The sequence below is a fragment of the Antedon bifida genome, chromosome 1 (assembly GCF_963402885.1).
Source record: "Antedon bifida chromosome 1, ecAntBifi1.1, whole genome shotgun sequence".
In the NCBI taxonomy this organism is placed as follows: Eukaryota; Metazoa; Echinodermata; class Crinoidea; order Comatulida; family Antedonidae; genus Antedon; species Antedon bifida.
The window spans coordinates 19,916,063-19,943,051 of record NC_136226.1 but is presented as its reverse complement, the minus strand read 5'-3'; the positions used below and the strand labels follow the sequence as shown (position 1 = coordinate 19,943,051).

Here is a 26,989-nt window from a genome sequence, read left to right as displayed (position 1 = left end):
CACATTCTCGGCCATAATTTTGTTAAACATTTTCAGTGTTATGACGTCATGCGTTCACTAGTACTCATGTCAGAGAGTGAACGTCAAAATGCCCCTGAACAAATGCTCAAATTTGCCTTAATTGCACATGAATAAAATACCTGCACAAATTTCATTGTGAAATGCTAAAAAAAAATGAATATGAACTTACGCTTTCATAATCTTAAGAGCCATGACTTCTTTGCGTAATGCTTCAATGTTATCATCTTGTTCTTTTCTCTTTTTTACAAGATGCTGGATGTAGTCAATAGCTTAATAATAACAACAATATTTCACTATATTAATAATCTGATAAAAACATGACTACAGCCAAATAAGTAGATTATTTATTCGTCCATAAACTGGAAATTTGGCTTGCCTTTGGCAATTAAATAAAACTAGATGTACGCTCGCTTCGCTTGCGTACCATCTAGGTCGTGCCCACAGATGGTTCTCGAATACACAGTAATTTCACCGTAAAAAAACTGGCGATTTCAAATGTACATACCGCAGGACTATAATACATTATCGTTTACAGAAATGAATAGACACAATGATTTATGTCGTCAACTAAAATTGGCACCCTGGGAATTACTTTCGAAAGAGAAATTGAAACAAAATGAGTTTTTGATTTGGACTCATTTAAACAAACCAAATTTGTGTTTTGTATGTAACATTAGGGTTGGGGATGGGGAAGAGGATGGGTACAAAGAGGAACAATTTTTAAATATATTCTTTATCCACTCAGTAACTAAATATTTGTTCATGTTTTATAGGGCTATAAATAATATACCACTAAATACAGTAAAACATTTGCGATTTAATACTTTGTTAAAACTGTCACTGTCATAGTTGATCGAAATAGTACAACAAATAACGATACACCACTTGACGTTTATATTTTTTGTAATTAATAATTAATGCAAACGTTTAGAAGTAACTGTCAGAAATAAAGTCTAACAGTACCCACACTCACAGTAAGAAATTTGTGATTTAAATGGCGACCAAAAATGATTAATACATATTTACAGTATTGTCAAAGTATTGCAATACTATATCTAAAGGTTTTAAGTTTATCCACCAAGGGCCCATAAAATAAACCAAATGCTTATACTGGGAGACTGAGAGATTGGAAGGTTCCATTCATCGCAAATCAATACTATAAACGTATATTAAATCTATCAAAATAGTGTTTTTTTTTAAATCTTCCAACATTATGTACTCGAGCTGTTCAACTGGTTTTCAGCTATTAAAAACAATTATCGTAGAAGGAGATAAGGTCTGTAATAACTTGGAGTGGATGCCTTCAAATAGTACATGCTTACATCGTTGTAAAACAGTGGCTTTAGACAGTTTTCCAGAACCAAGTGGATCTGACTGATGACATGTTGGAACAATACTTTGCAAATCTTCATAACCTTTCTGAAATTACAATAAAAAAGTATTTCAGCATATGTATTTGCGCAAATTGAATATATATTTTTATACTTTATTTTATGACGGTGACATCTCAATGGTGTTTTTCATGAAGGCCGTAAGGAACTTTAATTTCAACGGAATACAAAAAGTAGAATAGGAAAAAAATACCAAATCAATGGAAAAAAATAGTAACATCACCAATTGTCGAAAATGTGAACAATAAATATGTAGATATATTAATTATTAAAAACAAATCTTTGATATTTTATAGAAACATTGTTAATAACAAAGCCTCCATTCCAATATCTCAAGCAAAGTGGGAATTTTAATTAGGCATTGAGTTTTAAATTGAAATAAAATATTTGTTAACAAAGTTGGTCGAAACTGATGTATGCAAGGAATCTAAAACTGAAATAGAAAATGAAAAAACATTATGATATTTCTTTGTAAAACAATCCAAAAATTCTGGAGAAACGAAACACGCCATCAATTTTCTAGTTGGATAAACATTGTTACAGGGAATACTAACAGCAAACTCATAAATTAATTCATTTCTATTTTCTGTTTTTGTATATATAAGTCATGTATAACCTATAATAATTCATTAAATGAAGAAAACATTTCACAATATAGAACATATACAAAACGGTACTTTCCAATTTAATTATATATGAAAAAGCATCTAACTATATCAAAAATGAGCTAACATAGATTTTTTTAGTATGTTAGATAGTTATGAATATATATCTATGCTCCGCCGTACCATGACGAGGATGTAAAAGATTCGCCATCAATTTAATTTGAACAATACCATAAAAACCCCAGTGTTCTAAGGTTAAGAAAATCTGCATATCAAGCAGAATGTTCCGGGTTCGAATCTTGGTTGTGGCGACTTTTCCATCCTTAGCGTTTTTTTCTGTGCCTGTTATGATTATATGTATATTATATATTGAATTTTTTCAATTCAATTCAAGTAAACATTTTTTTCTTTCATATTCATATTTAAGTATTAAAACATTATAATTTCTGATATTTTATATATATTTTTTTTGAGTTATAATACAGTAAATCATAATGTATGAAAAAGGTGATTCAGTTATATAAAATGAAAGAGGCAAAAAACCCAAGAAAGTTATCTATCAATTGGAAAAAAAAAAATCCAACTGAAAACTTGTATATTGGGAAGCCATGTAAGAATATTATATACTTATATATAAATGTAAACATAACTGCACATATACATCACAGACACAGACACACACACACACACACACACACACACCAACAGAAAAGGAAGCAATTTCGAAAACTTTCTAAAGTTAAACAATATTACAAAATAGAGAAAACAATTAGTTATAATTTGAAATAAGATAATCTTTAAGTTTAAAAGAGAACATTTTGCTAGAGGACGATGATGACATTTCGGGAGGTAGATTATTGAATAGTTTAGAACCACTATAGCCAATGTTATGTTTCATTTTAGTTAGTTTAGGTTGAGGAAGATGTAAATTATAGAAACAGTGCTGATATTCGGAACATGATCACATAATCGCGTCGAGCATAGCTCATTGGCGAAAGTTCCGTAGAAATATATACATATACATACACACACACACACATACATACATACACAATAAACACACATACATCACAAAATTGAATAGCTATACAAATATCTTAATATTGATGTATAAAAGACCTTTTTACTATAGAGTACAGCTAAAAATTACTGCAAAGTAACCCACATTCCAGCTTTGTGGCTATGAGGTATTGTTTTTTATCGCGATCCTACGAACTGCATTGTTTTTTTCTCGCGATCCTACAAGAGGCATGTAGGCTACGAAAGGTTACGAGTGGGAACGAAGCAGTAATTAATAGCTGTACTGTACATATATAAAGTGAGAATTCGTTAATTGTATTTCATAGATCTACTATATTGCACTCTTTTAATTTCATTAAAGACATCATTCCTTTCTAAATATCTCATTTTCAAACTTTTGCATTCATCTCATCTATTTTTGTCTTGGTGAAAAAGGAAAGTATTTTATATTCCTCCCCTGAGTTTATATCCTCTCTACCCGAACATGAACCTAACCCTCATCTATCTACTGCATTGACTACAGTATGTCTGAAAAACTAAAGGCTAAGCCAAACAAGAGGTTCTGTTGGACGTACGCCCAAGAGTTGGACCTCATTGATATTTGATGAGAGCCAGATTTCAATGAAAAAAAAAACGGAGGTGTTTTGACAGAAGGCAGCCATGAAAAAATGGCCCGGATGCAACGGATGCAGGACTTGGGCCATGCTGTTACTGCGGCAATCATAATCAGAATCTAAGGTCAGAACCGGAGTCATGCTTTGGAGAACTAGGATCAGAGGAAGGGTTCGGCTCAGCAGTGACATACAAGAAGTGTTTCGAAAAAGCTGAAAGTAAGTTTTATTTAAAAGAAATATATTACAAATGCAATTTTTTAGAAAGTTGAATGATGGCGTAGGCCTAAGTAAGTCTTGCCGTATGTGCTTCAATGAATTAAAAAATGTAATGTAATTGTAATGCATGACAAAAACATTTAAATATTATCTATTCATAATAATAATTAGTTAATGTTATTGTACTCTCCGATTAATATTTTTGTCATCAAGTCTTGGGCAGATGCTAGACACGTACACATTTCCTGAGATTCTTAAAAATATGCGAGATGTAAGATTTTGGAAGTAAGCTTTGCAGCAATTGTTGGTTCCTACATGAATTATAACATTATCTACATCACTGTCTTTCATTAAATTAAGCAGTTGCGATATAGTGGCTCCTCAATGTTCATCAAGTTTTCAGCCAGAACTTTCCTTATGCGGTGATATTGAACAAAATCCAGGCACCGCAGAGGAAAACAAGGACAGGGCTAGTGATAACACAAACACAAGTAACAACAGTAATAATCCAACATTTTATTACCAAAATATAAGAAGCCTTAAAAACAAGATGGACACATATCATTCTGAACTGAATGTGCACCTCATTAATAATACGTTCGACTTTGTTGCATTTACCGAGACTTGGCTAAATTCAACGGTTCTTGACTCCAAACTTTACTGTGATGGTTTTACAATTCATAGAAGGGACAGGAACGATGGCAGAAGAGGTGGTGGTGTTCTTTTCCTAGCTTCTAATCAGTATAAGTCTCGACGTCTGGAGCACCTTGAGAAACCAAATATTGAAATCCTCTGGGTTGAAATTAAGCTAAGCAAGACAAAACGAGTGCTGGTTGCTGTTATTTACAGGCCACCCAACAGCGGAAGAGATGTCATGTTGCAACTAGCACAATCAGTTGAAGATGCATCAGCCATGTATTCAAGGCATCATATTGTTCTTATTGGAGATCTGAATCTTTCTGAAATTACGTGGACCAATGATGGATCTGGAACTGCACCTGCTAACTCATTGGGTGAACTTTTTATTGACTGTTTTATTAATGGACATAATTTGTTTCAGTGCAATGTCAATCCAACGTGCAATAGTAATGTTTTAGATTTAATTTTGTGTAATAATTCAATTGATTTAATCTCGGATATTTCTGCTGGTCAGAATATTTTTGAATCTGATCATTCTTCAATTTAATTTATTCTTAAAATTTCAATTCAAAAACACTTTTCTAGGGATTCAAGACATATTGTTTCAAGGCTGTAAATAATGATGATCTTTTAAATGCTTTTAATGTTATACCTTTTGATTTAATCCATATGTGCAATGATATTAACGATAGTGTTTCTCTTTTTTATGATTTAGTTGATGCTGCTCTCCGTGATCTTGTGCCTATTGTTAGACCTAAAAGAAAAATGCCGCCATGGTTTGATAATGAAGTTAGAGTCGCTCTTAAAAACAAAGAGAAATGTTTTCGTATCTCTAAACGACTTAATACACATGAATCTAAACATGCTTTTTCCGTTGCCAGAAAAGAATTTAAAGTCCTTACGAAACTTAAATATAAAAGTTATATGCAATCACTTTCTGGGAATCTTAAGGCAAATCCCAAACGCTTCTGGTCGTGGATAAAGACCAAAACTAAATCGTCTTCTTATCCGTCGGTTATGTCGCATGGGCACAAGGTCGCGGAGACAACAAATGATAAGGCCAGTGTTCTCCCCAGGCCTTTGAAGCGTCACGGTACCGTGACGCTTGGGTTCTCTACCGTGACGCTTTACGGTCGGCCGTGACGCTTAAAACCTTATCCGTGACGCTTAAAAATATCAACCACAACCAATCTAAAAATAGATTAATAACAGGCAGGTACTTACTAGAGCTGAGGCGCGGCGTGGCATGCATAAAGAGCCTAATGCATACGAGACACGTGACATGACCACAAGCCATGCTTGAAACAAGAAAGAAACAAAAGACTGCGTGTTATAACAACTGAGACACGCTTTCACCGGCCGCCGTCGAGAGATGTAAACACATGTTTTGTTACTGCCATGTCTCTCTTTCGATCTATTGGCTGTTGTCAGAAAAAAACTTGTATATTGTAAATAAAACAGTGAATTGATTGTATTGTTTTTCTTGTAAAAATGTTATGTGTATTAAAAAATAAATATCAATGATATTTTCAATATCACACTGAATCGACTCTCTATGGATCGGTGGGATTTACTCTTTCGTCGGTAAAGTACAGGCCTCGAATTTTACCGCGGCCTCAGTGCCGTCGGTGCCCTCCCAGTTGGCCTCAATGTCCTCGAAAATGAACAGCACCCACGGCCACTACTGGACTGCCCTTTTTTGCGTTGGCCGTGAGTGCCCTTCCCGAGTTTTACCACAACAAAAACCACTGAAGTAGATAGAAAATAATGTCAAGAAGATTTGTTTCCACGACTCAGACGAGACGCAAAACTATCGCCTGTCTTCATTGCAAGGGATTTCCCTAAACGCATAATACACAGTAGACAAAACATCGAACATATTTGTGTAAACCAAAACAATATCGTCCCGGCCGCCGTGTGCGTGGTAAATCGTGGTATAGATAGTTACATACATTAAAATACAGGGGTGTACACTTTTAATAATCAAGCTAAAAATGGTCCTCGATCGGAGGTCACTGAAAGTAATAAAGTCGCACCACCCCCGCCTCAATAATCGAGCTAGCCGCCTTCGTTGAAAAAAAATTACACGTACTCCTAGCTTATCCTCCCACCACCGCCGATCCGATCGAACACACGCAATTCAATACATTGGGAAAACAATTCCATTTGACGCACACGCACCCTCTGATAAGAAATTTCACACGTGTACGTGTACGACACGAAGGATCGGATCGTTGGAAAAACAATTCCTTTTGACGTACACGCACCCTCTGATAAGAAAATACCATGTGCGTTCCTGCATGGTGTAGTCCATTATACGTGTAAAATTAGGGGTGGCCACTTTTAGTACCAAAGTTAAACCCACACCTCAACTCGGCGATCGTTGGAAGTATATTATATTTATATTTTATCGCACCCACCTCAATAATCCAGCCGACAGATCATCGAAAAATCTTGTTTAACAACGTCGTTGAACTACAGTTGTCCTACTGATGAGTAGGCATATAGTTTTATTTCATCGGGGACTTCCCCTTGACGTTCGTAATGAACGCAAAAAATGTTTCTTATCGCGTAGGCCTATGTTTACCGGCGGTAAAAGTAGATTACGATCGTGCTCTTTGCTAGCACGCTATAAAGTGTCCTTTCCGGCCAACTACAGAGTTGTTCTACTGATGAGTAGGCCTATAGTTTTATTTCATCGGGGACTTCCCCTTTGATGTTCGTAATGAACGCAAAAAATGTTTCTTATCGCGTATGTTTAGCGGCGGAAAAAGTAGGCTAGGCTACGATCGTGCTGTTTGCTAGCGCTCTATGAAGTGTCCTTTGGGGACGGAAAACTAGTTTTATTTCATCGGGGACTTCTCCCCGACGTTTGTATTGAACGCAAAAACATTTTCTTATCGCGTATTCCGGACAAACTAGAGGTGTCACTCAACATGAATGTTACGTGCGAGAGTACCATTTCCCGCCATCTAGGGTGTCAATTACCAAAAATCGCCTCGCCACAGCCCCAACCATGGCGGGGCTGTGACTCATGTACTTAGTGTCGGAATGGTCCCCCCCGGGGGCGGAAGCGTGACGCTTGATGTGAATCCTGGTGAGAACACTGATAAGGCTGCTTTATTTAACAGTTATTTTCATTCAGTTTTTAGATCTGGACCTTCTGTGACTGATGAACATCTGCCTGAGGCTTCTGTCGGCATTCTCAATGCTCCAATTATTCAATCTGAAATTGTTAACTCGTTACTGTCATCCATTCAGACTCATAAGGCATCTGGATGTGATAATCTCAGTAACCATGTTCTTAAAGTTTGTTCTCGTCCTCTTTCTATTCCTATTTCTTTCCTCTTTAATAAATCTCTTCAAAACCGGAAAATTTCCTTCCGTTTGGAAACGTTCCAATATTGTTCCTATTCATAAGGGGGGGGACCAAGAAATTGATTTCTAACTATAGACCTATCTCTCTGTTGCCTACCATTTCTAAATTGTTTGAAAAATTGTTTTTAACCATATTTCGACTCATGTTTCTCCTACCATTGCTTCCTGTCAGCATGGCTTTGTAACTGGTAGGTCATGTGAAACAAACCTTGCCACCCTGTTGACCACAGTTTACGAAGCCATTGATGACAAGAAGCAATGTGATATTATTTACACAGACTTTTCTAAGGCGTTTGATCTTGTTCCTCATAATTTACTCTTATTAAAATTACAACGTTTTGGTTTTCATAATGATTTTATCTCCTGGTTTCGTAGTTATCTTAATGGTAGGTTCCAGAGAGTGGTCATTGAGGGTATATCCTCTGAATGGCTTCCTATTCATTCCGGTGTCCCTCAGGGATCGATTCTTGGTCCTCTCCTTTTCAATCTTTTTGTCAATGATATCCCAAAACTCTTCACCCATTCCAGATGTCTTATGTTTGCTGATGATGTTAAGCTATACAAAATTATTGGTAGTGTTGGGGATGCTGACAGGCTTCAGGTGGACTTGGACAAACTATGTTCTTGGGCAGCTTTATGGGGTATGTCCCTCAATCCAGTAAAGTGCAATATTTTAACTATTACTTTGAAAAAGAACATTTTATTTTATAATTATTTAATTAATGACAATCCCATTAATAGGGTGCAATCGCAAAAAGATCTTGGTGGTTTTATTGATAGTTCCCTTTGTTTTTCTTTTCATATTGATTATCTTGTTGGCAAGTGCAATAGACTGCTTGGGCTGATGTGGCGTAATTGTAAACATTTTGACAGGCAAACCAAAATCCACCTTTATTATTCAATTATCCATCCCATTCTCAACTTCAGTTCTGTTATTTTTAATTCTATTTCGAAAACTCAGTCTACGCGCATAACCGTTTTTTACGCTACATCAGCCACAACCAGAATCCTGACTTTCATTTCCATGTCCGATCTCCTGAGTCTCGTAGAACCTTTTTTGATCTTGTTTTTTTGTATAAATGTATTAATTCTTTATTTTACTGTAACTTAGTTAGTAATTTTTATCTTAGAGTCCCTAGTCGTCGTCTTAGAAGAAATACTACTTTTCATATTCCTTTTAGTAGAGTAAATGTTTTAAAAAATGGTTTTATTAGTAGATTAAGTCAAACTTATAATTCTTTTACTTTAAGAAACCCTGAGTTAGATATCTTTAGTAATAATTTCCGTAAGTTTTGTAACATTGTTAGTAGTTTAGTTTAATGTTTTTTATTGTATATGTTCGTGTTTGTCTGTGTTCCCTCCTGTAAGTGGTGAACCATGAGCTCACTGTTGGTTGGGAAATGAATAAATAAATAAATAAATAAATAATAAATAAATAAAATAAATGAGTATTATGTAATCCCCTTATTTTGATATGTTTCACCATTGAATCACCAATAACCAAGTTTCGGATCATTGGTTTTGTAGATTTTTTGGCATACATATGTTGTATTCAGATTCACATCAGCATTGTCATGCAAAGCTTCATATTGGTTTTTAGTAGGCAAAGACTAGATACAAATCAACATTATAAATGTATGTTGTTAATTGAGTCGTTTCAATAGCGGGTATTGGCAAACTGCAAGCCAACGATTCATGCGATTAGTTGGAGTCAACGGCCCGCGTGACCATGTTAATTGCAATTCACGCAAGTCAGTACAAATGTAACTGCAGTATTGTAAGTGACATTGACAATGACAATAATTTGATATAAATTAGTGTATCAGAGATAATAATAAATTGACTGGTTTAACCATGTGTTTTAAAATCACAATGGGCCTGTTGGGTCTCGCTATCAAACGTCAAATGGACATATTGTACCCATCTGTATCGATAATAAATCTACCTAGCTTAATTAGTGTATACAAATAATGTTATGAGTTGGATGGTGGAGAATATTTTAAGTAGAATGATTGACTGCTATATTTAATGTGGTGGCAGACGAATTAAATATATAGCAGGCTATCTTTCAACGATATAAAAATATTCCACCATCCAACAAATACAACAAATTTTTTATTTGTTTTTTAATTATGTCAACAACTTATTCCTATGCCAGGCTAAACCCTGAATAGCAATATGAAAAAACTGAAACTGATCTCTAGGCTAATTCTGATTTTTCCAATCATTCAACACATCATTGTATAATTGTTCCAATTAATCAATCAAAAATCATACAAAATATCTGAAGCTAATTTAAATGATCTTTTGTCTTCAAAAATGTTAGATCTAAATAAGTGCCATTTTGAATGTTATTGTTTTATGACAAAAACAAGCAAAACAACAGGCAGCGCTATTGGATTTCACGCAGGGATGATGTTCACAGTTGGCCTTGGAGACTTTTTTTTCGTACAAAAAAAAACAAAAAATACTATCACAAAATCATTTCAACATTTTACCCACAATTGTCCAATCAAATGATTAGAATCTATTTAGGTGTGTTATAACATTATTTTTTTACCTTAATCGCATCCCTTCTCTTTTGCTCGGCTGCGGTGTGCGCACTTCGCCGACGGTCTCTTGGGCTTAAATATGAATTTTGATCACCTTCTTCTTCTTCATCTATAAGACATACAGTATGTTTTGAAAACATAACATTTAAACTTCCTTTTTCATGTTTTAAATCTATTGTATTGTAGTTAATAATAATAATAGATACTGCATTTATTCGATTAAACGTCCTGGTTGTCCTGGAAAGCCTTTTGGGGGGTGGGGAAGGGAAGTTTAATCACATAAATTCCTGCTAGATATGAAATATAACTAGTATTAAAAAGTGATAACATACAATAAAAATTGTATCAAAATGTTTGGTAGATCACAAATAGAAATGTTGTATATACATATGGCAGGGTGTTCTATGGGGGTGGGGGGTGGTGTAATTTATTCAATGCAGAGCGTTTATTTGAATAAATACGGTAAGTACATTTAACTGAATAAATTATAATCCCTCATAAGAATATAATATTACTTTGCTGCAGTATTGATTTAATATATGATATAACTATTCAATACTCTGGTTTGTTGCAATTAGTAAATTTATATCTACAAATTATTACATGCTATACCATGCAGACAAACATGAAAAACTAATAATCTTGCACTCTTTGGCATATTGTCTGACAATGATACTGACAATAATGTCATAATGATGTCATCGTACATCATACTAAACAACTACAGTATGATTGTCCCACTTTTGGAAAATGTTGAAATGTAATATGTTCTGGTGGGACAGGCAGCCTGTCCTGTTTTTACTACACACTACTGTACCTGAACACCACCATGATTCAGGCTCAGGAGGGGAGAACTATAGAATATTTAAGGGTAACGGGACGATTTGGCCCTGAGACGATTCGGCCCGGGACGATTCGGCCCTGGGACGATTCGGCCCGGGACTATTCGGCCCGGGACGATTCGGCCCTGAGACGATTCGGCACACTTACATTTATCGGCTTTGATATGCATTTATAAGCATAAAATAAGCTTTTTTCCCCAAACTTTATTTTCAGAGAGACTATGGGGTAGCACTACTAGGGATAAAGATGCAATAAAGCAAACATTTTGAAAACATTGTCGAAAATAATCATTTTTTAGTCACGCGAACGATGTAAACAAGTTACGCCCTCTGTTGGCCGTTTGACGAATGCACGAAATAAACAAGGTTTTCGAAGTAATAAATTGAATATAAAATTACGTTTTTTTAGTAATTTATTATATATATTATATCAACTTTGTCAATATCAATAAAATATGGATTGTTAAACACCTTTAAAAACTTGATAAATAAAAAAAAAATTAATATGAATTTGGTCTAAAGTGAGACGTTTCGGCCCAAAAAGTGGGATGTTTCGGCCCAAAAGTGGGCCGAATCGTCCCACCAAAAGTGGGCCGAATAGTCCCGGGCCGAATCGTCTCAGGGCCGAATCGTCCCTGAACCGAATAATTACCTCTAGGCCCTTGTCAATTGTAGCACAAACATTTCTAGTATAACACACTTTTTGAATAAATCGTAAAAAATATTTAAAAATGTTGAATTTTTTAATTGTTTCTGGATATTGAGTGTTTCTTCAAAATACCAGACTAAACATTTTGGCAAATTTAAGCCTAATACAGGTCAAATTAGCAAATTAAGTGACGGTACCTACAGTTATCTCTTGTATGTTAACATGACTCAAGAGGTAGATTTTACCATACACTTATATATCATAAATCTCGCGATTGTTCTGAAATCATTTGTACATGAAGGTTTTACTGTACATGGTTTTTAAAATTTCCTAAAGAAAAAATCTGCGACATTTCGCAAATTTGACCTTAGCGTGAGCGTAGTATGGGAGTTTGTGACTATCTTTAGATTACTGACCCTGTTTATCTTCAACAAGATGAACAGTAAGTCACAGTAAAATTCTAATTACATTCATCTTCAAATTCCAAGCCTACAACACCCAGTTGATAGCAGACTAGCTAGACCACATGGTGCACTCTCCAACAAGCTAGCTAGCAAGAGTAGAGTCTGACACAGACTAGGCCTAAGTAAAGTACTTAGTACAAAAACAACGATTTGATTACATTAAACATCCAAAGAGCACCAAAAATTACATGGCAGGCCTTTGAAATAAATAACAATAGAACCAATGACTGACATTTGTAATTACACTGCTGAATCAATTGTTTATGTACATAATGCAAATCAGCAAGAATTGTCTTGTATATTCACATGTGTGACTGCTGTAGGGTAGTCACCATTATCATTTTAGTTGTTTAAAAAATAGGCCTACGTAGTGAAAGAACTTTATGATATATTTATCTTCGGAAAATACCAACAACTGAGCTTTTTTCAAAACACGTACTCCTCCTACTACCAAAGATTATTTAGCGCAGCAGCGATATACAATCTTTGCTACTACCCGAGTCTAGCTAGCTATCTCTCTACACATGAATGCTGACATCACAACTCTCCAAAAATGCCAAAGCGTTGATCATTTTCCATTTCAGTTAATTACCGCCATGGTCCGTGTGCACATGTTATTCTTATTTACACCCCTGTGCAGAGTGGAGTGTATTATCGGAACTTTTTTCTCAAGTACAAAGGTTTTTATATAATTAAATAATGGTATGTAGTGAAAATAAAAAATAGACGAGAAACATAAGGCATAAAATAGGCATATTTGGCGTTTTATTTAGAGACACTGCGATCACTGCAACCATTATACTAAATTACATTGAGTTATTCACCTGGTTGTAGGGTATATATCTGAGGTTAACAGACCAGGTTCACCTCAGGCGTACAGTGGGGTGTTTTTCGATCAAAGATCCGTATTTAGGAAGGAAATTAAATTTACATTATCTAACATTATGGAATGTGATGGAAACAGTATCTTGCAATTGAGGATGCCCTATAACAGTGTGTAAGCATTTATTTTTTCGGCGCTATTGCGAGTAGCGAATAGGTGAATGAGAGAGATTGTGGTGCAAAAGTGCAGTAGCACCGGGCCATCTAGGGCCCATGGTCGATTGAGCCCACGGACGATCGGGCCCATCATAGAGACGATCAGGCCCATTTCTTTATGGGCCCGATCGTCTTAATTGTTGATCGTACATGGGTCCCACTGACTGTGCATCCTGTGTAGCATGTCGTGGTTGATGTTGATTTTATTCTTTATGTTCTTTTTTGCTACCAAAAATATACCGTTTAGCAGACAATTATAAATCCAAATCATTTTCGTGGACCGATCGGCTTCCCTTTATTTTAGAATGGGCCCGATCGTCCACATACGTGGGCCCGAACGTCCACACAGTTGGGCCAATTATTGTCAATCGGAGACAGAGGTGGCTATTTCTTGCTCTGTGAGGTGAAACATGATTGGCAAGGCTGGTTGTGTGCATTGATTTACCGACAGTAGCCTACATATAAGGTAACTGACCTGTTAACTGGAGGGAAGATGAGCTGCCATTTCGAGGCAAACTATTCTGTCGAGACAATGATTGTGCTTCCACTTTTACATCAGTTTCGGTGAAGCCTGTTGACAAAATCAGCATGCATTGAATGTGAATGTTAAACCTATAAATTTGATACTTGCATACCTATTTTTAATTTAGTTTATGCATTATAAAAAATTCATGAAAACAAATGTAGAACTGGAGATATCCACACTAAAACAATGCTTACCTATTTCGAGTATGGTACTCATGCATAACAAAGCACAATCACCAAATAAAATATTATTGAAAAAGAATGAATAATTGCAGTAAAAACCAATTATGTGATTTCATAAAGTTAGACTGAAAAGTGTGCAGTGGTTATATTTCTCCTGCAAGCAGTTTTAGAGGAGATTGAAATATGTAGTATGTACAATTATCATAGAATCATATAACATAATGCATGGCACAAAAATAAAACTTAGGTTTAAAAATGTAATCTTACTATGATCAAAACTCGAGTCTGCAAAACTTGAATCAGCTGACATTGTGACAAGAGACTTGTCATCTGAAATTAACAATAATAAACACAATAAAACATCAAGCTGCAACAAATAATTTGTAACATAATAATGCTCAATATATAACTGTGTAAAAAGAATTTTACTATAATTTGACCAACACACCAAATTCAAATACTACCTCCAGATCAACTTGTGTGTATCATGGAGGAAATGTTTTCCTCCTTGTGTGTATATACTGTAGATTGTTTAAATACTGACATCACATTTTCCCCACAGTACTTAAGGAGCAGCCATCTTGGTGGGCAAAAATTGGTTTTGTCGCAGCATACTATAGGTTGTCAACGAAATGGATTAATTTTCATTATTAATATTATTATTATTATATTAGTCTGAATAAAACTTTCATACTTTTGAGGAGATTCTGGCATAAAAATTGTTAAATAATCAACTGGCACAATGCTTCAGAAAAAGATATAGGCGTAATGTAATTTTTAACCGATTTCTGACATTCCCTGCAATATACTCAGATAATTTATTATTTTATTTGATTGCTATTTTGCAGTACAATTTTCATTTTGCTAACTTCATGCGTGGCCCATGAAAAAAGCAAAATATGAATGTCGCTGCCAACGGCCAACATTACCAGCTAGATCAGAAAGTGATTTCATCAACCCGGAAATTACTTATACCGCGGATGGTTGAAAATCTACCGATGAAATCAGAAATTCTGTTTAATAATATCTTCTTACGACTGCTAAAATGTTACACATGGACCAGCTAGGGTGACGTGCGTTTTACAGAATTAAGCATAATTTATATATAGATAAAATACAATTAACACTCTAAATATAGCCTATTTATATTTTAAAGATACTAGACCTGCAATTTTTGATGTTTTGTAAAAATGCATATATATATAACTTTAAAAACATTAAACCAGGTCATTCCTTGTCTTAAATGTGTGTTCTAAGGTTAATTATGATAAAAAGAGAAAAACAATGCACTACCCAAGTAGCTCGCGTCGAAAGTTCATAGACGTTGTACAGTAGGGTGAAATTACAGGCTTACCATATCTCAGAAACTACTAGTCAGAGAGAGTTGATTTTTCACTCATTTATTCAGCATGTACATTGCTCTAATGAAACATTTTACGAAAAAATGACCGGAAGTACAACATTTGATTCTCAATGTTTGCATACATAATACGATTAAAATGTCTGTAGAGACTTTGTTTTGGCCTCAAATGACTCAGATACAGGTTTCCAACAGCCATCGTAATTTTCGCGGTTTGTGAAAAAGGTGTGATTTTGGGAATTACAAAGCGGTCCTATTTTTTCATAAATATGTACATTCTGAATAAATGAGTGAAAAATCAACTCTCTCTGACTAGTAGTTTCTGAGATATGGTAAGCCTGTAATTTCACCCCAATTTTATTTTATTTTATTTCCAAACCCAACCAACAGCAAGAGAAATTCGCCAATAATAGGAGGGTATACACAAAACGGATACAAATACAAGAACAAATGCTAAAATAGTAAACATTATAATAAGGTAGCATTTGAACATTATAATAAACTTAACACTCTGTTCTTTACTGGTACTGGTACTGGTTCAAATAACCGTCTCATAGAGACATCTGGTAGCCATTGACTTAAAGTTGGCATTTGGATGTGTTACTTTTAAATGTACAGTACGAGAGTGAACAAATATGAACAAATATCAAGGCCATTATCTTTAACTGAAAGAGAATTATATAATTTACTAAGTCTACAACAATCCATTTGACAGGCATTCACCATCCTAATAGGAACATGAAATGTGATTCTTAATCTAAGAGAAGGTACATGGATAAAGAAACAAGAAATAAAATTACAATCAAAATTACTATGTACAGAATTATATAGAAACTTAAGATTAAGGTATTAAAGCTCGAAATAATTTAGGTGATAAAAATTTAATTAAAAAATTTAAAAAGAATTAATTTGCTCAGTTTGCTTATATGAGAAAAATCACATAAAACAATGATGGAACCTTTCAATACGATTGACATGAACCACACTAATTGAATTATAAATAACAGAACCGAAATCAAAAGGTCGAATTAGCATCTGATAAAGAGAAATTTTGGTTTGGGGGTGAAGATCTTTACAGTTTTTCCACATGAGTCCCAACATACGGTTAGCCCTTTTAACGGTTTCATTACATGAACAGAAATATTAAGTTTAGAGTCACCATAAACCAAGATCTTTTTGGGTAGGAACTCTTTCAATAAAATTATCAGTAATGGTATAATAAAAAATAATAGGAGCTTTCTTAAGGTAATACTTAAAATGTTACACTTTCCGGGGTTGAGTTCCAATCCCCACTTCTGTGACCATTCACACAATCGGTGAAGGTCATCTTGAAAGAGACTTGAATCTTCTCTGAAACTAAATGTTTTATAAATTTTAAGATCATCAGCATACATCAATATAACACAAGATCAAAGAATCCATTATATGTTGAAAAACCAAAAACTGAATACAAAAAAATCGCGGTGCTAAGTCTTGCTAAATTCAAAGAGCATATTTTAATTTAAATGCACAAGACTTGTAGGCAGGTTAATTTCTATGTTTTATGATGTATCTTTTTTATATTATACAGTACCTGAATTTGCATCTTTTAATTTTAAATTGTTTTTCTTTTTTATAAATTCTGTTCATTCATAAATAATCCTTTTTACCTTTAAATCAAATTATTATTACTTGCTTGAATGTATTGTGTACTGTAGCTTACAGTATGTTAAAATTGTTTTTATGTTTTTATCATGGGAAAATTTCCTCTATGGTTTTTATACCACACTGTATACCTTTGTTGTTAATTTTAAAGTGGAGCTACACTCAGACTTTCTCAGCTTATATTATGTTTAAGTATGTTTAATTGAAAGTGATTACATACAAAAAACAGGGAAGATATGGCAATATTTTCCAAAAACTAATTTCTACAAAATCGGTCAGAAAATAGTGTTTTTTACTACATTACACTTTTTCAGTAACTTAGGGGTTATTAGTTTACAATACGTCGCAAAACGCGTTACACTTAGAGACTGACGCGTTTTAGTCGCCGGTGAACGCGTTGGTGAAATGTCTCCCCTTTGGTAAATTATGTGTTGGGAAAATGGCGAATCAATTTTATACCAGGGAGTTGTAAAATAATTTTTACAACTCCCTGTTTTAATATACACACAATTAATACGATTTGTTTAGGCCCAAGTAATATTTCCGATAAAAATGTCAGCATAATTTACATGTAACATCATGATTTTCACTGTACAACAACAGCATATAATCTTAATCAAATTGCTTATTAATTTTAAGCTAGGCCTAGCTAAATCGTCTGCTCATCCTAGCTAGCTAGGCTTGAATTTATGTCTAGGTAGGACTGTAGTCATGGGTTCGAAAATGCTTGGTCGTTTCGTCCCATTTATCGTTCCTGGGTTTTCTCGCACATTAAGAATTGTGAAACACAAAATTCTCTACAAAACAAGACTGGTATTGCTCAGAATAGTAAAGAATAGTAACGGATGTGGAAGCTTATGTCTGAATGAAAAGCAACTATTCAGGCACCCTATCATGGCCCATGGGTAGGCCGAGATTGGGTGCCAGAACAAACTTCACTGCTGTAGTGTAAGGCTATCAGGCAGCCAGCTAGAGGCCAAGCAGCATCGTTACATACCGGGTGTGTAGAAAGCGACGACCTCAGAGCCATATATATAAAGAGTTACGACATTGAATTATAGTCACGTGATATGCAGATCAATTTGTGTCAAACTTGTCTCCGTTAATGCATGTAAAGTATAAGAGCAAGAAAATACTTTAAACTTTTTCTTATATTTAAAAAAATGTAATTGCACATTTTACAGTGAAATATCGATGTGCACAGCGTACAGAAGTACTTGCGGCAAAGAATATTGCGCGCGCGTGCGCTAGTACATTATAAAGTTCGATTGATTGATTTTGGAACGAAACATCCCATAACTACGTCCTATTATTAACAATTATGTAATATTTTCAATTCATAATGCATGCTTTGATGACTAAATAAAATAATAAAGTGTCGTGGATATATTTGTTAATATATTGAATAGAGTATGAACAAGATTAAAATAATAAAGGCAAATTATTACAAATGAAATGATGAACGAGTCTCTGAAAGTTTGTGTCAAAAACACACAGAGAGCCATATACTGTATAAAAAGAGGGGTGAATTTGTGTGTTTTTTGTATTGGTTCATGCTTTGATGTATCCTGACTTGCATGTAGGCCCTAGCATTTATTCTTTTGTTATTATAGACAAAATATATATATGTTACCAAATTAATACCATTAATAAAATTAATTACTAAAATAAAAACTGAATATAAGCGTTATTTCATAGACAAAAAAATCTAAAAATAATGCATGAACTATAGGAAAACGCTATACAAAAGAGACGCGCGCGCCCTCAGCGTGCGAATTCTTTGACACAAAAATGGCTTCTAATTTTCAATGTCGTAACTCTTTATATATATGGCTCTGGACGACCTCGAATTGGACGACCCCAACGACCCGGGCGACCTCGAATTGGACGACCTAGAATTGGACGACCCATTAACACGAAACCGACGACCCCTATAGCCTAGCCTAGCCTAGGCCTAAGTGTGGTATAACATCCCGAAGCCGAACATAGCCAAAGATCTTTAAACCATCTTATATAATACTCGCAAGCAAGCAATTGATTGAAAAAATACAGAAATATCGCCATTTGATACTGAATGTGTCGACACGAACAAACGAACAGATATGGAACGCCAGGAGTGCATCATTAAAACTGCATTCGACATAAATATAAATTAAAAAGAAATAAATATTATACATTACATGGTTAAACCATGGACGTATAATTACATCTTGTCTTCTTATAACGAACACTATAGGCCTACCAAGCAGCGTGTTGCGAACATGTGCATGGGGAGGGCCATAAGAAAGCTTTACAATACATTTCACATATGCATTGTATACGGTCAAAACTTACCCGCCGCTGAAAAAGGTTTACCATGTTTATGATATTTCGTGTGCTAATCGAGTCGAATGCAGTTTTAATGATGCACTCCTGGCGTTCCATATCTGTTCGTTTGTTCGTGTCGACACATTCAGTATCAAATGGCGATATTTCTGTTTTGATTTTTCTTTTTTCAATCAATTGCAATTGCTTGCGAGTATTATATAAGGTATGGTTTAAAGATCTTTGGCTATGTTCGCCTTCGGGATGTTATACCACACTTAGGCCTAGGCTAGGCTAGGCTATAGGGGTCGTCGGTTTCGTGTTATGGGTCGTCCAATTCTAGGTCGTCCAATTCGAGGTCGCCCGGGTCGTTGGGGTCGTCCAATTCGAGGTCGTCGCTTTCTACACACCCGTTACATACCTATACTCTAGTAGGCCTAGGCCTAGCTTTATTGAATATATAGCCACGTCTTTCTCAAATCTTGTTAAATTTGACATTTTAGTAATAATCTCATAATCACTTATTACACTGTGAAACATGATAGGGTCACATCCAGAATGTTTTAATATACTTTTCGCCCGTCAAAAATAACATCGCGACAATAACAGATCGCCAGCTGTGCAGTGTGAAAAATGTCGTGAGAAATGTCACGTGATCATACTCCCTAGCAAAGTAAAAAACCCAATTGGACCCAACGGGGGAAAGTGTCTATTTACGCGAAATTGCGCAATGTATTCGCAATAACAATACCAGAAATAAAAAGATCTGGAAAAATTACATATAAAAACATTTTACTTTTTTTTTTTAGTGAAGAAATTAATTTTTTAGGAATATTCAAATATACCCCCCTTTTGCATGTAAAAGAATAGGAAATTACAAGGTATCCCCCCAAAACGCAAAAAGGCGTGATTTTCAAGAAAATCATACTCATTGAAAAAATTTTCAAAAAAATATGAAGTATGAGGGATGATATTTTAAAAGAATAGTTGAAATGTATGAAAAATAGCAATTTTCTGGGTGGAGCTCCACTTTAAGAATAATTTATGGCCTTGCACAGCCTTGACGAAAAACACCTTTTGGTGATCAAGTTCTCCGTGTTGAAATAAAGCATTTATTATTATTATTATTAAACAATGTGATGATTTAAAGATGGTACAGTAGGAATGTCATTAACGTATAAATTAAAAAGTAAAGGGCCTAATATGGATCCTTGGGGCACTTCTGATTTAACAAGAAGCAAATCAGATGAAATACCGTTAATGACAACTCGTTGCTGTCTGTTGTTAACATAACTAGAAAACCAGGAAAATAAATTACTTGAAATGCCAAAATGTTTTAATTTTAAAAGGAGATGATTATGGGAAAATTTTACTCGATCTTGTCAAAAGCTTTGCTAAAATCCCTATAAATGGTGTCGCATTGTTTCTTGTCATCGATGGCTTTATAAGTAGTTTCCATGAGGCTTGCAAGATTGGTCTTGCATGATCTATTAGGCACGAAGCCGTGTTGGACATGAGTCCAAACACGGTTAAAAATAATTCATTCAAGGACTTAGATAGTCGGGAGTATATTAGGGAGCCATGTCCATGCTGTTAGTGTTTATGAGAAGCAGTCAAAGCCAACATAACTGTTTTCCTTAATTTACTACAAAACAGATTAAAACATATTTTATTTTACATTTGATTGTCTATAATTTATTAAATGGTTATATTTAGATAATACTTTAATTAATAAATACAATGCAGAAAGGTCATGGGTCAATCTAGCGTAAAGAACTTTTAAAATACTGACGGTTAAACATCATTTTCTCGAATTGTTGCATTTTTAGGTTCAACACTACGATTTTCACATAAGAATATTATTTTCATAATTATCTTAAAGAAATAATATAGTAGTAATAGTAGCCAAAAATTGGAACGAGAATGAATGATAGGATTTTCAACCGATGGCCTAGGCCTATACTCACTCAGATCTTGATGTCTGAGTGAGTTTTCTAGATCTATAAAACTTGGATATATCTTTGAGATCTGAGGTTTCTAGACAGTGAACAGATGATCGGGCCCATTTGTTTATGTGCCCGATCGTCTTATATGTTTGGCCTGATCGTCTTAGGCTTGGGCCCGAACGTCCACAAAGTTGGGCCCGACAGTCTTAACATTGGGCCCGATAGCCAAGTGTATCGTTTGTAAATCCGTTTCTCGGCAAAATAAATAAATGAGTATCGAAATGCACAATTTCTTTGGTATTTTTATTGTGTTTGGTATAGAAAAACAATAATGTACCCTTAATAGGGGTAATCAACCATTTGGCACACTCAAAGGTGTCTCCATTCCTTTATCCACTTTTGTTTCGTGGGAAAGTGTCCCATCAATAGAGGGTGTCCCAATAATTCTTTGTTTTTTTTTTATTGTGTTTGGTATAGACAAACAATGTCGCCTTAATAGGGGAATCAACCATTTGGCACACTCAAAGGTGTCTCCATCCCTTTATCCACTTTTGTTTCGTGGGAAAGTGTCCCATCAATAGAGGGTGTCCCAATAATTCTTTGTTTTTTTTTATTGTGATTGGTATAGACAAACAATGTCCCCTTAATAGGGGAATCAACCATTTGGCACACTCAAAGGTGTCCCCATCCCCTTAATATATCCACTTTTGTTTCGTGGAAAAGTGTCCCATGAATAGAGAGTGTCTCAAAGAAGATTCTACATACTGTATGCGCTCTAGCTCTACATACTGCACGATTTAAAAAAAAACTCACTAAAACATTATTTGTATGTAGACCACAGGGGTCCCAAGTTTAAAAAGTCAATTCGCAGGAGATTTTTTGATGCATTTTTCAAATGGTGATATGGTGGCGCTCATTGCTCCCAAACCCTTCCCACCATTCATCGCGCATGCTATTTGCGATAAACCTTTGCATTGTTGCATGCTGTTCATCGATTTTTTTAAATAAACAAGTTCGTTCATCGCCTCATAATTGCAAATTAATATAAACAGTAGGGAGTGGTATAATAAGCAATTTTGTTCTTGTCTTTATTATTGTCTCATGTTTTGATTTTTTAACCAAGGCGCCAAGCATTTCCAACAATGTGTACTAGGCCTACCTCATGAAAAGCTATAACAAAGGAGATTTTAGTTCTCGCAGTAGAAAACGTAGTGATGGCGGTAGATGGGTACAAACAACGGTAGACTACCGCGAGTAGCGGTAGACTTGGGAGGTCTGAGACCATGTGGATACTCTTTACAGGTCTAAGCCTCATGTACATACCGTATTTGTATCACAAACTCTTGGAAAGAACACCCTTAATTTTATGGTGAACAATTATAAATCCATTCGTTTTCGTGTACCCGATCGTCTTTCCTTTATTTTATAATGGGCCCCGATCGTCTAATTATATTGGCCCAATCGTCTTGGCGTTGAGCCTGATCGTCTTAGGCGTTGAGCCCGAACGTCCACAAAGTTTGGCCCGAACGTCCACAAAATTTGGCCCGAACGTCCACAAAGTTTGGCCCGAACGTCCGCACGCCTTTTCGGCGCTAGCTCCATTTCGCACCGGTCATTTATTTCGACTCAAAATTTGTTAAATAACTTTATCGTGAATACCACACCTTAGAATTAGGCCTCAAAAATACTTTTACGAAGGAGTTCACATAAAAAGTAACAAATAAATCCTTTAAATTGATGAATTTACAGACGTGTTTCTCGCACATCGGTTCGTAAATTTTTCGCATACGCCATGTTCAATGTTGTTGTTTCTATGGAGCGCCAAAAGAGCAACTATAATAGAGGGCTAAAAACTCAGTATAATGCATATATTTAATGCATTTATTGGTGAAAATTACGTTAAATTTTAATATATTTTGTCAATGTCAATGCAACAAAAATGTTGTAATAAAAATCGACAAATTCATCATCATATTACATGTACTGTAGATTTATACCTCAATGATCTAAATAATATTCCTCTTAAGCCCCTTTCTCACAGAGCTGTGTGCCAGGAATATACCATTACCATGACGGTATGGTTTTCTGTGAGAACAGGTCGTCTTGGCATCATGCCGGCATCATGCCGGTTATATTTCCGGCACGATAGTCCGATGAGAATGGGTATATGCCGGTAACGATACCAGCACGGCGCCAGCACTGTACCGGTATATTGCAGGCACATCTGTGAGAAAGGGGCTTATGTCTTAGGCCTAGGCTAGGTAGTGATGTTGATACTTGAAAACAGCACAATGATTATTTATTTAATTATTTACCAGATTTCTATAGCGCCCTTTTCATGAAAACTCATGCTCAAAGGCGCTTCACATCATAAAGACAAACATCATAAGCAATAATTACAAAAGTAACCTCAAATTATACGAAATAAGATTTCTTAAACTAAGTTATAAATATTCTTACTGTACATTAATTAAAATCGCATAAAATAGAAAATAAAATGAACGATATACAAAATAGGTCGGAATTTCTTAAACTACGATTACAAAAATACAATTTATTTACATATTAATTATTATTTAATTTATTTTTTTTAAATTTTTATTTTAATTTAATTAAATTGATTAAAAATTAAAAATATTATTGCACAATAATTGACCAAACAAATTGCAGTAGAAAAATACAAGATTACAAAAATAGGCATCAATATACTATATTCAAATTGAAATAAATCATTGAGACAAATAAGTGTGTTTTAAGTTCCCCCTTAAAAATGTTCAAGGAGGAAGCACTGCGGAGCTGGTATGGAAGAGCATTCCATAGAGTCGGCGCAACCTTCATGAAACACCTGTCACCATACGATTTAGTTTTAACTCTAGGAACACATAAAGTAAAAGAATCCTGTGATCGTAATGGCCTATTTGGTTGATAAACCTTCAGCATATCATTGATGCAAGTCGGCTCCTGATCATGCAATGCCTTGAAGGTGTGTACAAGAAACTTATACTTTATGCGTGCCTGCACCGGTAGCCAATGGAGCTCCTTCAAAATAGGTGTAATGTGCTCATATTTACAGGTTTTCATAATTATTCGCGCTGCCGTATTCTGGACTTTTTGTAATTTATCAATAGTTGTAGTCGACAGACCATAAAGTAAGGCGTTACAGAGATCACCAGCGACTGTATCAATGATTTCGTGGCATCATATGTTAGATGACGTCGGATATGAGAGATGTTACGTAAGTGCATATAACACTGCCTCGAGATCGATTGTACATGTGAATCCATAGTAAGATGTTTGTCGAAAATTACTCCGAGGTCTCTCACAGTCGACGTTGGTTTTAGAACTATGTTTCCGACATTCACGTCCAAATTTATACTGGTCTTATTGTACCGCGACGAAAAGAGTATCACTTCCGTTTTTCCTTCATTTAATTTAAGTATGTTTTGGGTCATCCATAACTTGAAATCTGAAACACATTTTTCCATCGAAATTAGAGCAGATTGTATTTACTGACTTGTCATTTGGGCGAAAAGAAACGTACATTTGCGTATCTTCCGCATACAACTGGTAGCCGAGTCCATGTCGCCGAACGATGTCTCCAATGGGCTTCGTGTACATCGAATAAAACTTCGGTCCAAGGACCGATCCTTGCGGTACTCCATATTTAAGGGGAAGTGGATTCGAATGCGCATTATTAATGAACACTGATTGATAACGATCCTTCAGATAAGATGCAATCCATGCTAGGGCATTTCCACGTACTCCAAAATGATGATAATAATGATAAAGCCGTTGAAGTAGCAGTAACATGTTACAGCATTTTTATTGACAAAATATATTGAAATTAAACTTGTATTTCAATAATGCATTAAAAGAAGACGCATTCCACTGAGTTTTTAACCATCTATTATAGTTGCTTTTTTTTGGCGCTCCATAGAAACGAAAATATTGAACTTCGAGTATGCTAAATTCGCGAACGGTATGCAAGAAACATGTCTGTAAAATCATCAATTTTAAGGAGTTTTTTGTTACTTTTTATTTGATTCTTTTTCATAAACGTACTTATGAGGCCCAATTCTAAGGTGTGGTATTCACAATAAGTTACTTAACAAATTTGGAGTCAAAAGGAAGTCGAAATAAAAACAGGTGCGAAACGGAACTAGGGGCCTAGCGTCCGCGTTTGTACCCGATCGTCTTAAAAAAAGTCCGATTGTCTGGCCCTGACCGTCTTTGGCCCTAATCGTCTGTCAATCTTCTAGACACCCGAAGATCGGGCCCATAAGAAATGGGCTCGATCGTCTCTTTACAGGTAGGCCTAGGCTAGTATTATGATGGGTTCGGGGACGATTCGGCCCGGGACTATTCGGCCCACTTTTGGGCCGAAACATCCCACTTTAGACCAAATTCATATTCATTTTTTTGGGTATTTATCAAGTTTTTAAAGGTGTTTAACAATCCGTATTTTATTGATATTGACAATTTTGATATAATATATATAATAAATTATCAAAAAAACCTAATTTTATATTCAATTTATTACTTCGAAAACCTTGTTTATTTCGTGCATTCGCCAAGCGGCCAACAGAGGGCGTAACTTGTTTACATCGTTCGCGTGACTAAAAATTGATCATTTTCGACAATGTTTTCAAAATGTTTGCTTTATTGCATCTTTATCCCTACCTAGTAGTACTACCCCATAGTCTCTCTGGAAATAAAGTTTGGGGAAAAAGCTTATTTTATGCTTATAAAATGCATATCAAAGCCGATAAATTTAAGTGTACCGAATCGTCTCAGGGCCGAATCGTCCCGGGCCGAATCGTCTCAGGGCCGAATCGTCCCAGGGCCGAATCGTCTCAGGGCCGAATCGTCCCGTTACCCCGATACTAGGCCTAGGCCTAGTGGATCGTCCGTGTGTCGTGTGAGCCCGATCGTCTGTTTACCTGAAAAACAAGTTTTAAATTTACCATTAAGATTCTCCATAACCTCGAAATCATTCAGATTAGACTTTCACCTAAACTAAAACAAAAGTCAGAAGCGGTTACAGTCCAGATAGGCCTACCCTAAGCCTACCACCACTCTAGTAGCTAGCCTAGGTGATGATGGATGATAAAAATTGGTGCTGCAACCTGCAATCAGTCTCCAAATAGTGTGTAGTAGAGGCAGTGTTGCCAGCGATAAAATTTAAATTATGCCGTCCTGTCTCAAATAATGCCAGATTGGGAAAAATAATGCCAAATCCCCAAAATGTGGCCATAATTAAAAAACGTCTGTAAAACCCCAACTGACACAAAGTGGGCTAAAACTGTTATCCCATGTCGTTAATTACAAATTTATATTTTAGTTTTGTGTGTAATTACTAATAACTAATATAATTCCCAATATCTGAGGTGCGAAAATGGTAATTGCAAATGTCACCAATTTCAAAACCTGCTACAGCCACGGACTTTTTAAATTTTTTTGCTGAAATATGTTTGGAAATATCCTAAAAATATATTTATTTATTATTTATTATATAAGTTGGGGACCCCTTGTGAAACGTCACAAAATAAACATGAATATTCATTAGTCATATCCATAAGGTGTTAGTTATATTTAAGA

General features: G+C 35.3%; 1 protein-coding gene across 1 annotated transcript in view; it reads right to left on the bottom strand.

Moving 5' to 3' along the window:
• The window catches only part of LOC144845110 (max-like protein X), a 43,184-nt gene extending 16,661 nt beyond the window's left edge, over positions 1–26,523 (bottom strand). The window contains exons 1-6 of the mRNA XM_078702265.1: positions 26,356–26,523; positions 14,405–14,467; positions 13,905–14,000; positions 10,445–10,545; positions 1,344–1,440; positions 191–290 (exon numbers count right to left, since the gene is read on the bottom strand). Of these exons, the coding sequence (XP_078558391.1) occupies positions 191–290; positions 1,344–1,440; positions 10,445–10,545; positions 13,905–14,000; positions 14,405–14,467; positions 26,356–26,371 (473 nt within the window). The 5' untranslated portion in view covers positions 26,372–26,523. The remainder of the gene's footprint in view (positions 1–190; positions 291–1,343; positions 1,441–10,444; positions 10,546–13,904; positions 14,001–14,404; positions 14,468–26,355) is intronic.
• Between the last annotated feature and the right edge of the window lie 466 nt (positions 26,524–26,989).